At 39.4% G+C, this 16,759-nt stretch overlaps 1 protein-coding gene across 1 annotated transcript in view; it reads right to left on the bottom strand.

Moving 5' to 3' along the window:
• srrm4 (serine/arginine repetitive matrix 4) overlaps positions 1-16,759 on the bottom strand; it is a 63,682-nt gene that overhangs the window by 20,204 nt on the left and 26,719 nt on the right. Inside the window, exon 2 of the mRNA XM_028579173.1 lies at positions 2,525-2,659. Within this exon, the coding sequence (XP_028434974.1) occupies positions 2,525-2,659 (135 nt within the window). The remainder of the gene's footprint in view (positions 1-2,524; positions 2,660-16,759) is intronic.

Below are 16,759 nucleotides of genomic sequence, written 5' to 3'. Positions count from 1 at the left end.
GTCCGGGCAGGGCCTTTCTGTGTAGGGTTGGGTATCGTTTGGATTTTTATGATTCCGATGCTGAATCGGTACTTTTAAAACCATTCCGATTCCTGAACCGATTCTTGAAAAACTGAAAAATTAATGGTTTTACGTCCGTTTCGGTGAGCCCAGAGGGGAAATATGGCATTTTAAAAGTAGCCTACATTTACGGTAGCTAGCTAACGGTAAACTACAGAGGAAGCGGGATATTTTTACGTCCGCTTCGGAGCGACAAAGGGAAAATATTTCAGTTGACACATTCAGTGGAACCGAAACGAGGAACCGAAATTTATGTTCTAATCCGGTCCGATTCCTACCGGTTGCGTAGGAATTGGTTCCATAGTGGAACCGGGTTTCGGTACCCAACCCTATTTCTGTGTGGAGTTGCATGTTCTCCCTGTGTTTTTGTGGGTTTCCTCCGGGTGCTCCGATTTCCACCCACCATAAAGACATGCATGCTAGGTAATTAGGACTACAGCTGAAAATAAGCCATCTGGTTAAAATTGGCACATTTACAGAAATGTTGATTAATGTGCATTGTCCTAATTTTATTTTATTCTTATTTCACATTTATTTTTACAGGCAAGTCATTAAGAATAGGTTCTTATTTACAATGGCGGCCTGACAAGTGGCATAGCCACATAGGGAAAGGGAAGGAGGGCTAGAAAATAAATACATTAGAAATACATACAACATTAGAAATACATACAAATTAAATAAATACAGCTTATTATTATTATTGTGTTTATTGCAGTCGTGATCAGGTGGATTTCTGATGTTTCTAGTGTTTATTTTAGGTAATTACATGTTTTTACTAATTCAACAGAATTAAATGAAAATGGTTCCTTTCAGGGGCTCCTTTTCTAATGAACCAGGTTTGGTAACAAACACTTTCTAAAACACTGTAGCTAACAAACCGCTACTAGAAGCAAGTCACTGTCAGTAGCTTGTGGTTTCATGTTATAATTAACATTGGTTTCTCTGCTAAATTGGGTTCCATCCAGCCAATTAACAAGATAAGAATCGAAAGAACAAATGTCTTTCTCAACAGAGGAGAGTTTTCTCAGGCAGCAACTCACAGTGCTTTTTAACTTAGACAAAGACTTTGGAAATGAATCCACCTCATTAGCCACTTTTTATGAAGTGGAAATGGATAGACTCAAACAATATTTTTCATGCATTTCTTCAATTCTTGGCAACTTTTGTTCCATTAAATATTTGCTTGAAATATTTGTTGCTGTAGCTGCTGTTCCATCTATTACTCTTGACTATCAGCTCCTCAGATACATGACCACAATCTTGCATCCAAAAAGCATCGTGTCAAGGACACATTTCCTGGTAGATTACTTTGTAGCATGAAGGACGAGATATGACTGTGGTGTGCGCTTAAAATATCCCTTCCTTTCCCGCGCTGTGTCCACTTTACTGAAGACCTCTCTTGTGATTCCTCAGTAAGTTTCAACCGACTTTGTACATCTCGCTGCCATTTGGAGTTACTGAAGTCCTCTAGTGTAACTTCAACTCAGAAAAAGCTCTTAGTTTCAAGGATAACGCCACCGCCTTTTCTATCAGATTTCTTGCACGCACAAACCAGAAAAATTATTATCAGAACAGAAGCCTTCATGCCTGCGTGTTCTCTGCGCTTGCTGTTAAATTCAAAAACAAAGAGAAGCAGCCGCCGGGTAAAGTTCATCCACAGAGAAGTGATTCATGTTTATGATCCTCTCCATCACCTTCCGATGCGGCTTCAGTCGTGTTTTACATATCACTGGCTGCTTCCCTGCTGTGTAACTGCAAAAGGCTTTCAAAATGAGATTGAGAGGTTTCTTAAAAAAAAAAATCTGCCTGAATCGATTTCTCCAACCTTAGAATAAGAAGCCTGAAAACTATTCTCACTGTGTGTAGGAGACTTTTGGTTCAAAGTGCTGGTGAAAAGAGAGGATCTGAAAGACACAGTGTGGAATTCCTCACAACATGTTTGTATTTCTCCACTGGGCCCAACCTGATAAGACTATTTACATTCCGCCCACAATAGAATATAGAGATTAGCTCTTGTTTTCTCACTGAGAGTCAAGCCCTGAAGGTGTTTTTGGTGTACTGTTAAAATGTTTCATCATCAGCACCGGGAAACAAATAACGTAAACCATTCATGATCTGAAATGTTTCAAGAGGATCAACAATCCGACAACTTTCTCTCCCAAGCACTCGCTCTCTGAGATCAGAAAACTCTCCTTGGGGGCGCCTGGGTGGCTCATCTGGTAGAGCGTGCGCCTCATGTACGGAGGCTCAGTCCTCGCCGCAGCGGCTGCAGGTTCGGTTTCAACCTGCGGCCCTTTGCTGCATTTCATTGCCCCTCTCTCTCCCCTTTTTAATGTCTAAGCTGTCCTATCACTTAAAGGCCCTTAAATGCCAAAAAAAAAAAAATCTTTAAAAAGAAAAATTCTCCTTCATGGTTTCCAAGTGCTCCTGCTCGGCATTTGTGAAAACGCAAAGACTAACTCACCTCCTGGCCCTGCGATGACTGTGGTGTTTGCGTCTTTTTCCTTTGATGCAGCCATGTCTGTCCGCCGTGTCCACCCTGGTGGCCGCCGATTTCCTCTCATCAGTCTTGAGCGGCTGGCAGGCGGTTGTCTCTAAGCTGTGAGGAGAGCAAAAAAGTTTTTAGTCTTGCATCGTCTCATGACAACTTTTTAAAGTGATCTCTCTAGTTGTCCACACAGTTAACGCTTCAGTCATACAATAGTGAGGAGGATGTAGCATGCTTGGTTAACCTGATTCCCTCTGGTCTACTGGATTTGTGTTTTATTCTCCTCCATTTCTCCCTGCCAGCCATTCTCTGGGAAAATTGGAGGTCAGCCATTTACCATTCAAATCGCGGCGTCAATTGAAATGTAGCTATTTACATGCTTCAGTCGCCCTGACATTTTGGGAAATGGTGTATTCTATCTCGTGCTGGGCAGATGCAGCCATGTGTGATGCATGGTTATAAGAACAGTTGAAGTTTTCTTTGAACTTTTTCTGATAAACCAAAGCTTATACATTTTTAGTTATCAACATATATTAACCCAAGAATAAAAGCAAAATCAAGAAAAACCAAAAGTCACATACTCAGCTCATACTCATGTTTAAAACACATTTTCTGTTTTAAAATGAAGGCAAATTATTTCTGGCTTCCAAACAATGCTGCTATAAGTCAGGTGTTTACTTATTTAACAGCTACCACGTGAATCTCCCAAAAAATCTTCACAGTCAAATACGGCTGCAGAACAAATGACTAAATAAACTGAATGATTAGATGTAAGCACACAGTTCTAGCCCTGCTTATTATCTTCTGTTTTAGTCATGGGAGATTTGAGCGTAATTACACATTCTCCTCTTCTTCGAGTGGCTCCCGTCTGATTGTAATGAGAAGATAATCAGAGCCAGGGATGAGGCCGTCAACGCCGCTGCCTCCTCCTCCTCCTCCTCCTCCCCCCCCCCCCAGCGACGAGCAGGCAGGAGCCGTCGGTTTCTATCTTCCTCACCTTCGCTTTCCTATGCTTTTCTGCATTAGAGGGAGCACCCCCGGCAGGGAACTAATAATGTCAAACAGCAGACTGAGTGCTCCAACATGACCGAGTGTTTGAAAGGGTTGATAGGGGGGATAAAGACAGCCACCGGAAGGATGATTAGTCTGATCAAGGAGGCTGATGGGAAAGGACCCTTTGAATACCCCGGTGATTTGGCTAATGTTCTTCAATTGTTCTTGGAGACTCAAATAAAGGTCAGCTTACTGTATATTGCTGTGTGTATAGTTGTATGCAATTTATTCTGTTTGAGGTGAAAAATTGAGAAATGATTCACAATCATTTTTTAACAGTGGTTAATTATTTAATTATTTAAGTCTGAAACTCACAGAGCATCTTGATAGATGATGAATCTTACTTTGTCATTGTTGGTTTTTAGATTTGTGTAACAGAGTGACATCTCAGTGGCATTTCAGCCGTGTTATGTAATAATCCGACTGCCAGTGTTTGTATTAGGGCTGCAAGATATGAGGAAAATATTAGGGGTGTGGAAAAAAATCGATTCACATTCGTATCGCGATTCAAGCTCTACTGATTCAAAATCGATTCATAGAATTTCAAAAATTGATTCATATATATATATATATATATATATATATATATATAGAGAGAGAGAGAGAGAGAGAGAGAGAGATTTTAAATTATTATTATTTATTTTTTTAAATTGTATGTCTACTGCAATCACATGGGAAAAGTAACTACAATTACATACTGTGGATCATTTGTTTAATTGAGAATCGTTTCGGAATCGAAAATCGATTTTGAATCAAATCTTGAGCCTAAAAATTTATATTGAATTGTGACATTTTCTGAATTGTGCACCCCTAGAAAATATCTATCTATTTTGACTAATATTGTGATTGCGATAGGATTCATCATATCGGAGGGAGTGATCATTTTTGTATCACTATCCTCATTTTCACTAAAAATGTTAGGATAGGGAAAAGGATAGGATTTGTAGGCCGGGACGTCTCTGCAGCACCACAAATACTTAATTCAGAATGGTTTGACACTAGGGCTGGGTGATATGGAGAAAATCAAATATCATGATATTTTTGACCAAATATATATATACCTCGATATCGATACCGCAACGATATTGTAGTGTTGACTATTGGTGCTTTCACAAAATATTTACACAATGAAATGTTTGATAAATAATCATCAGTAATGTGGATATAATGACTAAGTGGGTAAAGGCAAATAATAGAACAGTTACAACAGTCTGGTAAGTTCAGAAAAGTACATCACTTTACTGTGTTTAAAACCAGGAAAAGACAAAACTTATGCCATATTACGATATCCAAAATCTAAGACGATATCTAGTCACATATCACGATATCGATATAATATCGATATATTGCCGAGCTGTATTTGACACATATTTTGCCTATAACAAATATTGCGCCCCCCAGCGATTCCTGCCTTTATTTGATAGGAAAGCTGAGATATGAAAGGGGAAGAGAGGGGGAAGATCTGCAGGAAAACCATCACAGGTCAGACTCGAACCCTGGACCTTCTGTGTCGAGGATCAAACCTCTGCATATGTGCTCCTGCTCTACCAACTGAGCTAACCAGCCACCAAAAAAAGATTTTTGACTAATCCGATTCATTGTAAAAAAAAAAAAAAATCCAATTCAAAACAAGGATCAAGCGAGATCACATTCAATTAACAGCATAAACAGACCTTATATGTAGACATAAAGGTGTTTGACTGCTGAACACGTTTAGTGTGATAAAAGATATTGATAATCCAGTCAGAGGTAATACTTCCTGTGAAAAACTGACAATATAAGCAATTTGCTTGACACAGGAGAACAAAAAAAGGTAAAAACTTTGCTGTTGAATGCTCCACGTCCCTGAACAAAGAGTGGAAAGCGGCCCAAAACTCCCTCAACTGGTCACCCTCTCTGCTTTTTGCTATTTGCTGTCACTCTAAGAGCTGTGGTTAATAATTTCTAAATGAAATTGATTTTGCCATCAAGGATGCACATTCCCTTGATCCGGCAATTTAGGGCAGAGATTTGTTAAGCTGTAAGCACCTGGATTTCTCATGGGCTGTTTCTATCTGACAAACAACACCCCTCGCTCTCTCTCTCTCTCTCTCTCTCTCTCTCTCTCTCTCTCTCTCTCTCTTTCTCTCTCTCACACACACACACACACACACAATGCTTTTTTTGTAGTCATAATTCAAATCTGGGCAGCAGTTGATGGTATTTAAAGGGCCAATTCAAAGCACCAAACAAAATTTCACTTTATGAGGTTTTTTAACATTAATATGCGTTCTCCCAGTGGCTAGAAATGGCGATAGGTGTAAACCGAGCCCTGGGTATCCTGCTCTGCCTTTGAGAAAATGAAAGCTCAGATGGGCCGATCTGGAATCTTGCTCCTTATGAGGTCATAAGGAGCAAGTTTACCTCCCCTTTCTCTGCTTTGCCCGCTCAGAGAATTTGGCCCACCCATGAGAAAAATACATGGCTTTCAAAACGAGCAAAGTGGCAGTTTGTCCCCCCCCCCCCACCTCAATAAGTACAGATACAGAAATGGCACATACTAAGGAAAGCTCGTTGTGGGACTGGGTCTAATGGCTGTAATTCTGCACTAAAGCTGAATTTCGGGAAAGAGACTTCAGATACAGTATTAGGGGACCACTAAGGCCTATATAAAGTCATCCAAAGAGCACCATGTCATGGGACTTTTAAATGAATGCAAATACTGAGTGGATTAAGTGAGAGTACTTGATGACGAAGAATTACGTGGACACTAATCCTCCAAAATCCTGACTGGATTTGTTTACCACAAAACAGGTAAAATGGAGTCATAGGCTGGGATCAGCTGCATTACACTCTCTGTTGAAATATGGGATGATGGGAATGCCACTCACTGAAGCTATTGTCTGTGTACTGCAACGCTGCAGATTATGGTAGCATCCCACTTCTTGACTTTTTGACCTCTTCCTCTCATCATATTTGTCATAGTGCACATGTATGCTTCAGCACAGCTCCCTCTGCGATGAGTAATTCTGGAGGCTGAGAGGAGTGACCATGCTGTGACTACCTCTTGTTTCGGTCTTTGTCACAGAGGGAGCGCCTCGCTCCTCTCAACGTGGGGCTCCTCAGCGCTGTCAAACGCTGTCACGTGGACAGGTAACAAACACTGACAGATGGTGCCCAAAAACACACTGCATACAGAGAGACAGTGCTTTTTTAAAGAGGGTGAGGATGAGATTTTCACCTCTGTTTCCAAATTTAGATGGATAAATGGGTGCAGTGCAGGTGTTTGTGGGTGCCAATGCTGTCTCCTACAAAATATGTTCATATACTTTTTTTTGTACTTTTATTTTACCTTTATTTTACCAGGAATATTCCCATTGAGAGTCAGAATCTCTTTTTACAATGGAGTCACAGCCAAGACAGCAGCCTAAAAAGTTTCAACATAAAAAACAGACTTAAAACTAACAACAAATTACATCAAACAATCAAAGTTTTAGTTTGAGTCCATCCCAAATATACCATCCAGGTGCCCAAATCCATCCAATTTTCCAAACTATCGGTATCGGCATTTACAATGACCGATAAATGAATATTTAAAAAATAAAATAAAAACGGACGGACCTTCAACCATGTTCTGAGTGTTGGCGTTGCACAGTTTGTCCACCAGAGGGCGCTCTACAACGCCCCTGTTGGCAACACTCGAGTTTAACCCTTTAAGTTTCATATCTAGTTTGTATTTTTATACATTTTATTTATCAGAACTTTAATATCTGTTGATGTTCCTCTATTCTGTTGTGACAATAAAACAAACAAGTTTATTTTTAAACTGCATTATTATATTATTTTAGTGAGGACTCATAAATAACGTTCTAATAATCTGTTTATGTTTTGTTACGCGTTTCTGGACTTTTTTTTTTTAATCGACCGATATATCGGATTTTTAAATCCCCAAATATTTGTATTGATATCGGCCTTAAAAATCCTTTATCGGTCGGGCTCTACAAATTACTTACTTCTTTTTGAATAATTAATATCTAAAAACGAAAATGTATTGGTGGCCTGTTTTTAATGATTTACATATTCAGTAGTGAAAGAAATGGGAACGTATCGAGAGATGGAGTATAAAACGTTGTCAGTTTAAGTTTCTTCATACATTTTGTTGACAAAAACTAAAATATAGAATATAGCAAGACTTACCCTTTAAGGTTAGGAAAAGATTTTGGTTAAGGATTAAATATTTAAACAGATGATATGTCCCAAGTTGTGCTTCAAGTCACTGTTGATTTTTTACCATAAAAATGTATTTAGATTTAGATTCCACAAGGAAATTACATTTCTTAGTGACACGCGTGTGATTGCAAATGAGTTTGATCAATTGATCGACTTATCGTTTCAGCTCTAGTCAATCTCCAGAAAATGTATAGTTAATAAATTCTTTTAGTTAAATGATTTTTGGATGTTGGTCTATTGGTCAGACAAAACAAGCAATTTGAAAATGTCACTTTTGACATGAAATGCTGGTGAATGCTAATGCTTTACAATTGTCTGACATTTTATTGACCAATTCATTAAATATTGCTTTTTAATAGATAACTTTTTAAATGAGTTGTGAGTAAATTAGTTTTATGAGTTATATACATAAGTGTCTGGAGACAGGGTTGGTTTATTTAGTGCAGGATTGCACGTGTCACATTATTAACGGGTCTATTTGGACCAAAAAAAATTAGATGAAAGAGAAGAAAAGACTAAGCCTTTCAAATCTTTTTTCTATCTAATCATCTGCTTGTCTGTTGAACTTCCAGCTTTGCACAGATGTATTCATAACACATCATCGACTGCCAGAGTCACAGGAGGATCATCATAGTTTGTGTACAGTTTCATTGCCCACACCACATTTACGATATTAAATTGAGATAAACTGCCTCAATATCTGCCAGGAGCTGCTCTGTAATCTGCCAGCTGCTTTACACAACACTGGCTCGCTGTCGGGGGGGATGCGGGTGCTCAAAATCACAACATCGTACAGGTGTGCAAGAAGCATGCAGGCAGCCATTAACTAACCAGTAAAACAGTGCTACACTAGCTGTGTTTGCATTAAAGACCTGTCAAAATCACTCCAGGGTTTAACACAGATTGCATTCTCAGCTGCATTAATTACATTCTGCAAGACATGTTTTCATCTGCATCATGCTTTTTCACATTAGTGTTTACTCCGAGCGTGTATGTAGAAAACTGCCTGATAATTTGCTTCAGGAAGCCTTTTGGGGCATTTGAGTGTGTGCAGGAGTCGAGAGGATCAATGGGGACACAACAAAACACATAGCACTCAAATGCAACCTTTTCCTTTCTAACCCTTGTGTCTATAGATACCCCTGACATGACAGAATGAGATCTTACAAGATAGAGTTAAGAGACACTCGAGGGCCATTCGAACATTTTCTGTGATTTCATCTGTTCCTGAAAGCACAAACGGACAAATGCACTCCATTGTGTTTTGCTGTCTCAGCATAAATCTGTGTAGCTTCACAAACTTTGCTTCCAGGGTCTACTTAGTTCAATGGATTTTGTTTAATTAGACACATCTGCACCACAAGTGCACACTGGATTATCCACAACCTCTTAATTCATACTCTTTATTTAAAGGTGGTATAATAATAATAATACATAAGTTTTATATAGCGCTTTGCATGGAACTCAAAGACGCTTTACAAAGGAAGAAAGAAAGAAAGAACGAAAGAACGAAAGAAACAAACAAGATAAGTAAATTATGGATAGGCCAATTGAAACAAGTGAGTTTTGAGCAGTTTTTTTATAGGTGTCCAGTGAGTCAGAGTTTCTGATGTGGATGGGGAGTGAGTTCCAGAGGGTGGGGGCAGCTATTGCAAAGGCTCGGTCCCCCAGAGTTCGGTGGGTTGATTTGGTGATGGGTTTGAGGAGGTTTAAGTCTGCTGAGCGAAGGCATCTGGAGGGGCGATGGTGCTGTAAGAGGTCTGTGAGGTTAACCTGACTCCGCCAGATGGATCGCTTCGCATTTGCTCGGCATATCCATCTGGGAACTTTCCGTTGGAGAACTTTTGGGAAGGGGTGGAAATACTGGTTAGCTGATTGGTTGAACCATCTGTCTATCACCTATGTTGGTGATAGACAGGCCAAATCAACCAATCAGATCCACAAAGCGTATGAAAATACAACCACAAGCCCGACCCTGCTGCTGCAGGCAAAGCATAGCTCGTTAGCTCAGCAAGCAAGCAACATGTCGGTAAAGGATATAATTTTTTATTTGTGTAACGAGAATTTAGGAATAAAAGGCACCATTTAAGGTTCCCGGTCCATATTCCAAAAGAAGGATCCAAGAGAAAAAAAGCATTAGTGAGCGGCTAACAGAATTAGGGCTACCGCTGTCTGAAAATACTGGTTAGCTGATTGGATAAACCATCTGTCTATCACCACCTAACCCACCTCAAAACCAACGCTGATTGGCCCGGTCGTTTGGCTAACGGCTCCAAATTTTCTCTACCTCAAGATGCCAGACTAATCTGCGAGTGGAAAACTGGAGCTCGCGAGATCAGGACGGTCTCACGAGGCTACTGTGAGGTATGGAGGGGCCAGATTACTGAGAGCTTTGTAGGTGATGAGTAGAACTTTGTAATGGATGCGTTGTTGTACAGGGAGCCAGTGAAGCTGTTGAAGGACAGGGGTGATGTGTTGTCTTGAACCGGTGTGGGTGAGGAGGCGAGCAGCAGAGTTTTGAACGTATTGGAGTTTTTGTAAAACAGATGAAGGGAGACCATATAGTCAAGTCTTGATGTAATGAATGCATGGATGAGAGTTTCAGCAGCAGATGTCGAGAGGGTGGGGCGAAGACGAGCAATGTTAGGTATTATATCCTCTTAACCAGAAATCTTCAACAGGGGGTCCTCAGAGTCACTGCAGGGGGGCGGCCAAATTATTGTCTTAATACTTCCCACTCCCAAAACCTAAAATAAGTATGATAATATATCCAACATATTATTGGCAAAGATCAGCTATTTGTAAAAAACAACAAACTCAACAACATTGATGATACGCTTACGTATGATACAGGTAAGCTTATGGATTTACTGTGCCTTCCACATGTATGTTTGACATTAAAGCATGATGATATATGAATATGTTAATACTAGCTTAGTATTGTAGGGCACCATAAAAAGAATGTGTATAGGCTTTAGGCCGCCCTACATGTTATTGCAGGCCCAGTTTATTGTGCAACTCAATTTTATACAATATGTGTACTAGGGGGGTCCCTTCTCGTCTCGCTTTCAGGTTAAGGCTCCTTGGCCTAAACAAACTGTTGAAGACCCCTACTCTTAACTATTGAATGGGCCAGTGGTTTTCACTCTTTGGCTTGTGGCGCCTGAAAGGAATAGTTTTGGGGAAATATGCTTTCTTGCAGGGAGTTCGATAAGAGATTGACACCACTCTAGCTATGTCCAGCAGCCTGAGCAACCAGCAGAGACTCCAGGAAGTTACTGCGCCTGGCCTGGAATGTAACCCCTTGTAACACGTATCCTTTATTTACACTTCAGTTTTTGCACAGGAATAAAGAAACAAGATATAACGTTTTAATTAGTGAGCTTTAGATGTGTTGTATTCAAATCGTTGTTACCTTTGGACGGAGCCAGGTTTGCTGATTCTCCCCAGTCTTTGTGCTAAGCTAACTAGCTGCTGGCAGTAGCTTCATATTTACCGGTCAGACGTGTGGTATTGATCTCTTCATCTAAAGCTCGTGTTTATTTCCATAAGTGTTCTTTAATATTAAGCAATATGTGCTTGTGACTCGACATCACAGTATATGGCCTGTAGTGTGGACATAAGTAATTAAAAGTTCAACCAAATAGGGATCTTTTCTTTTCAGATAGTTTCTTCCGAGGTAATGCCAGAGGTCTGAGAGGTAAAGGTCTTCAGAAAGAAATAGAATAAAGACATAAAAACATTATTTTTTACTTTTTTGTTTTTAATTCCTTTAATGATCTTGTGACCCAAAGATTTAAATAGGTGATCTGCTAGTTATAAGGACTTTCACTAGTACTGGTTTCAGTAAGTGGAAAGATTTTGAGTCTAATCACAAGCTTTATGGTGTTTCAGACGCTTTTCTGTGCTGTGCTAAGAATAAAAAAATTCTGATGTTTTGTATAAACCTTGAAGATAAGTGACTTTTAATTTTTGGTGACTTCATTTAAAAAAAATACAGATATAAGTTCCAGCTTCCAAAAATCCACATTGGTCAACCCTGCGTCATTTTGGTTGCCATGCCACCCTCACAGGTGCTCTGTCCTGCTGATTGCTGAGAAGACTAGCGCCTAATAGAGCAAGTGAATAACAAACTGTGGCAAACGAGTTAGGGGATATATATGGAAGGATCAATACAGTTATCCCTAAAGCAACAGGAAAACAACATCAGGGGATCGATGGATGATACGTCACTTTGAGAAGTCCTAACAAGATAAGTGGAGAATTTTGAAACAAAGACAATTCAATATTTTCTTTCTGGATTTGTAAAGCACATATTATGTAAAACTTAAAAATTAAAAATGATGTTGAAAATACAAATCAAATGTTGATGGTTCGTTTAATAATGCCTGACATTAACTGCAGAACTCTTGAAAGAAACTTCTACCTAAAGTATAGTGGAAAACAGATTTCTTCAGTGTCACTCGTATTTACAGTGGAGTGGCCCTCAGTATAAAAACCCAAACATCCTGATTATACAAAGTGGACGTTTGCCAAATTGTGCAAATTAGCGCTTAAGGAGCTCTGCTCTAAGTTACAAGCTTGTAAACACGTCAAGGCTATTGCAGCTGATAATGGAGATGGAAGAAGGACTTGCATGACCTTCATCCTCTCAGGAGAAATTTGTGTGACAGTGAAGTGTGCAAAAAAGGATGCTTTTATATTTTCTCCCAATTTCCACAGATGATTTAAGAGTTTCCCCGCCACTCGTGAGGTTCAGGGAGACTAATAAACTTTTCATTATCCCTGGCAGAGCCACCACGAGCAATTGATTATAGTTATTATAGGAGTGATGATAGTTGAGATAATTACCAGGGAAAGAGATGTTCTACTACCACAATTAAAACCCGAACAGGGTGGTCCCAAGGCACTTTAATTTACACCGAGAGTGTTTATCCAAGTTTCAGACTTGAGTCAAGAACAACTTTATCATAAACAAAGGACACAAACGAGCCATTAAATGCACACAAAGTGAATCAAACACATCCCTCACAAGGCTAACTCGTAAGGTACTTAAATCCCGTTCCAACTTTTTAAATGCAAGGTGGATACTTTTAAGTGTTATTGATTAGATGTTAAGAGATTGTCAGGCAATCATTCCCACACAAACATGGCAATGCAATCAAGCAGTCCCAATCAACTAGGCACATAAAGATTCAACCACTTTATCACTGAAGCTGCCATCAAAACTGTACTAAATTTGAATTCTGAATGAGCTGGTATGTTTCGGAAAGTATAATCTAAGATATCTGACTACTCAACAATTGCCATGAAATTAATCTAGTTTGCATAGCTGTATTGTGAAAAACGTTCTGGGTGTTGTCACGTCTCCTGGAACAAGTCTTTTTTTATATAAAAGTGCGGTTTCCTCTCTTATGGATAAGAAAATCACCCCATCAATGCCCCCAGTGGAGGCGATGTTTCTCCGAAATTTAAGCAGATGGGTAATAGTTTTTTTTTTTTTTTTTTTTTTTTTTTTTTAGATTCCTCCTGCTAGAATAAATTGCAAGGATGGATGCAAATCCTTTTGGGCGGCTGAACTCTGCCCCAAATTGGCTGCCTCTTCTTCCTTACAATGCATGATGGGAGGAAGGAATGATGGAAGTGAACATTAAAGATTTAATGGCTGTTCAGCCGCAGTTAGGAGGTGTCAGTGGCTCCAGGCAATTTCCTGTCTTTGCTATTTTGCTACAAATGTAACATCCAACTTCAGCATTAAGCTTTGACAGTACATTAGGCTGTAATTATGTAACGATGGGAATGAGTTTTCTGTTCTCTATTTTAATTTCAAGGTTCATGATTTATCTATAAATTAATTCTCTGTAAGCAAATTTTCTCAACAATTTGTACTGAAGAGCATCAAAGAGCAATGGTGGGAAGTAACTAACCACATTTACTACAGTACAATTTTAAGATGCTGGTACTCTACTTGAGTATTTCCATTTCATACTACTTTATACTTCTACTCTTGGTTGTCCATCCTATGTATAGTTGATAATGTGGCTTTGTAATTGATAGGTTGGATATTTCTGCCTATATATGTTTCAAATGTATTTTATATCTTGTATGAAGGGTACTACACAAGAAGGTTAGTCTGGGGACAACCTTCACCCACAGGAATGTGTGAATCTATTATGAGTTTGGGTACAACTTTCACACAGAGGAATTGGAGCCAGGAATGTGAGAATCTATTAGGAGCACGTGCCATAAAAGGTGTAGTTTAAGAGTAAACTGTTCCAACTGAAATAGATGTCTCATGCTGTGTAAGCACAAAAAGTGTTTAAAAGGTATTCACTATGATGTACATGGGGTTCATCCTTGGGCAGACGTGTCTGTATGCTCATGGTTGTTCCAGTGTCATGAAAGTTTGTTCACTGTTTGAATAAAGCTGCACTTGATTTGTAATCATCGGACTGGTCGTCATCTTTGAGGTCTCCCAACATCATTTCTGAATCATCACCCGATATCAGTAATTCAATTTGGAGAACTGGCACTGATTATTTCAATCAGAATGACTACCTAAGTATTTGATAGTGAAATAAGCTGAACATCCTCGCCTCACTATCAGCCAATCAGCAATAGTGAGCCCTTTACCCTTCCAGCGAGTAAGTACGCTGCGAGCCAGAGTGACATTGACGACAAGTGAGGTTGGTTTATTCAATTATTGTGTCCTGATGATAAAATGGGAACAACATAATGGCTTGATTAATTTCCTTATCACGGTGAGCACAAAGAGTAATTACAACCAAATCCACCGCTTGGTGAACCACACATCCATCAAATTAAAGCAGCCTCCATTCGGCAGCAATCACTTCCACACACAGAACAAATGAGTTGATTGGCTCAGACCTCCGCCTCCGGCCAAGGAAGTGTTTCCCTAAGAACTGTAACTCCAAGCAAAGGTCACTTAGAAAGCTATGAACAATGTCAGAAATATTGAAAGAAATTGTGTATGCATACTTATAATGCCAGTGTGAGCGAGGCTGTACAGGACCTCAGTGAATTTATTCGCCTGAAGCAGTCATTAAAACTCGCGACAATCTTGACGACTGGCAGGCAGGAAAATTGTGTAAATGTGAGGCTGTCAAATGTCAAGGCATGATAATGCATGAGCAACTCCAATACATCCATGACCACTTACCACACACGGAGATGTATTCCCAATGCTAATTTCCTAACAACTATATGAAGCTGAATCGATGGTGTAGTCAAAGGACTGTCCAGTTGAAAATGTTGCTATATAGTCTCGCATTGCCAGACCTTCCTCCACAGCGCTGTGGAGGAGGGTCTGGCGAGTCCACACAGCTTTCCAGGATGGGAGAAAAACGTGCTCTGGTTTATTGTTATTTCTTTAAACCAATCACAATCGTCTTGGGCAGCGTCAAGTGCCAGACGGAGCAACGGTGCCTCTGCAAAATAGCCTCGGGAAAGAACTTGTTTTAGTGGAACATGTGTACGTTCAAAACTTGTTTTAATCCTGCAACAGAAAACTCAAGTGATAATCTGGCTAACTGTCTGGATTTACCCTGCAGAGACTTGACGAGCAGTTAATCATAGTCCTCACGAATCAACCAGAGTGTAAAATGCCAACACAAAGAAACCGGAAGGTTACGGACATCCGGCTGAAATGAGGGACATCCAGCGGAATTTCCGGCAGCACCGGAGCAATCCCGGAAGTTGAACGTTGTGGATATGGACTAGTTGCTAATGGGTAAAGGGGCTTACTGCACTTTGTTCTCTTCACTGGTACTGTGAGGTACAATTGGTCAACAGAGACTGAGAGACGCTCTCTGGCCGGTTAGGTCGGCTAGGGATCGATACAGGAAGAAAACTGTGACCTCTGACCTTAGCACTCAGTCCTAACATGGCTGTTCATTAGGGCACTGGCAAGACTTTGAAGTTTCATGACTTGAAATATATGTTCTGTATTAAATTCTAATGAAATTCATAAGTAGGATATAAGAAATCACTGCTTGATTGTTTTACAGATGTTATGAAGCTATAGTACATTCAGTTCACAGATCTCAGGTGGACATTTTAAAGCCAGATTCGCCCCAGTTTGTGCAGGTCATGTATTACCATAACATCCGAGTCACAGAGCTAAGCACCTGTTTTCCTGGAAAAAAAACACCCAGAAAATCACTCAACAACATCTGCCACTGTTCTGAACGTATTTCCAGATCTGATGAGAAAGCTTTCTGTCTGCTGCACGATGAAAACTAATTTTAGCCTGTTTCCCAATGATTCTTTTTACATTTACTGTAACTTAAGACAGAATAGTAAAAATTTTTTAGTCATGGTCAGAAGAGTCTTTGAGGATTTTGGAAATACCTCCACAACAACAGGAAGTGTTATTTATTGACCATCTGGGTTTTTCCAGGTATTTTATTTTTTGGCAAATCAGATGCTTAGCTCAGTAGTTCAAACGTAATTTGAACTGACATGAGATGCACAAATTGGATGTTGAAGGTAGATATTACCTAAATTGATACTCAAAACAATTCTAAGACAGTACGCACAGTTAATCCTGGCAGTCCTTTTAAGATACCAACAGGACAAAAACATTTAGAAATCAGTATTTAATATCGTAAACATAAAAATATTGTTAATAATTCCATCAAGTTGTTTGGTAGGATGCTTCCAAAGTTAGGCATACAATTGTATTATTGAGGAAACAACTATACTTTGTTAACATTAATAGAAGCTCCTTACTGAACTTCTTTAGAATTTTGTTTTGCTTCTTTAAATTGATAGCCTGGAGGTCTCTTTCCAGCTAATCAAGTATTATGTCCTAAAATACTGTGTGTTAAAGAATGAGTCTATGATTTGAGAAAAAAAAAGGAAAAACATGCAGGTTTTTACAAAGTAATAACTCAAATATGTTGGAAAAATAAAAATGTCACCACAAAA

The sequence above is a fragment of the Perca flavescens genome, chromosome 5, assembly GCF_004354835.1.
Source record: "Perca flavescens isolate YP-PL-M2 chromosome 5, PFLA_1.0, whole genome shotgun sequence".
NCBI lineage: Eukaryota > Metazoa > Chordata > Actinopteri > Perciformes > Percidae > Perca > Perca flavescens.
This window is presented reverse-complemented; position numbering and strand designations above follow the sequence as displayed.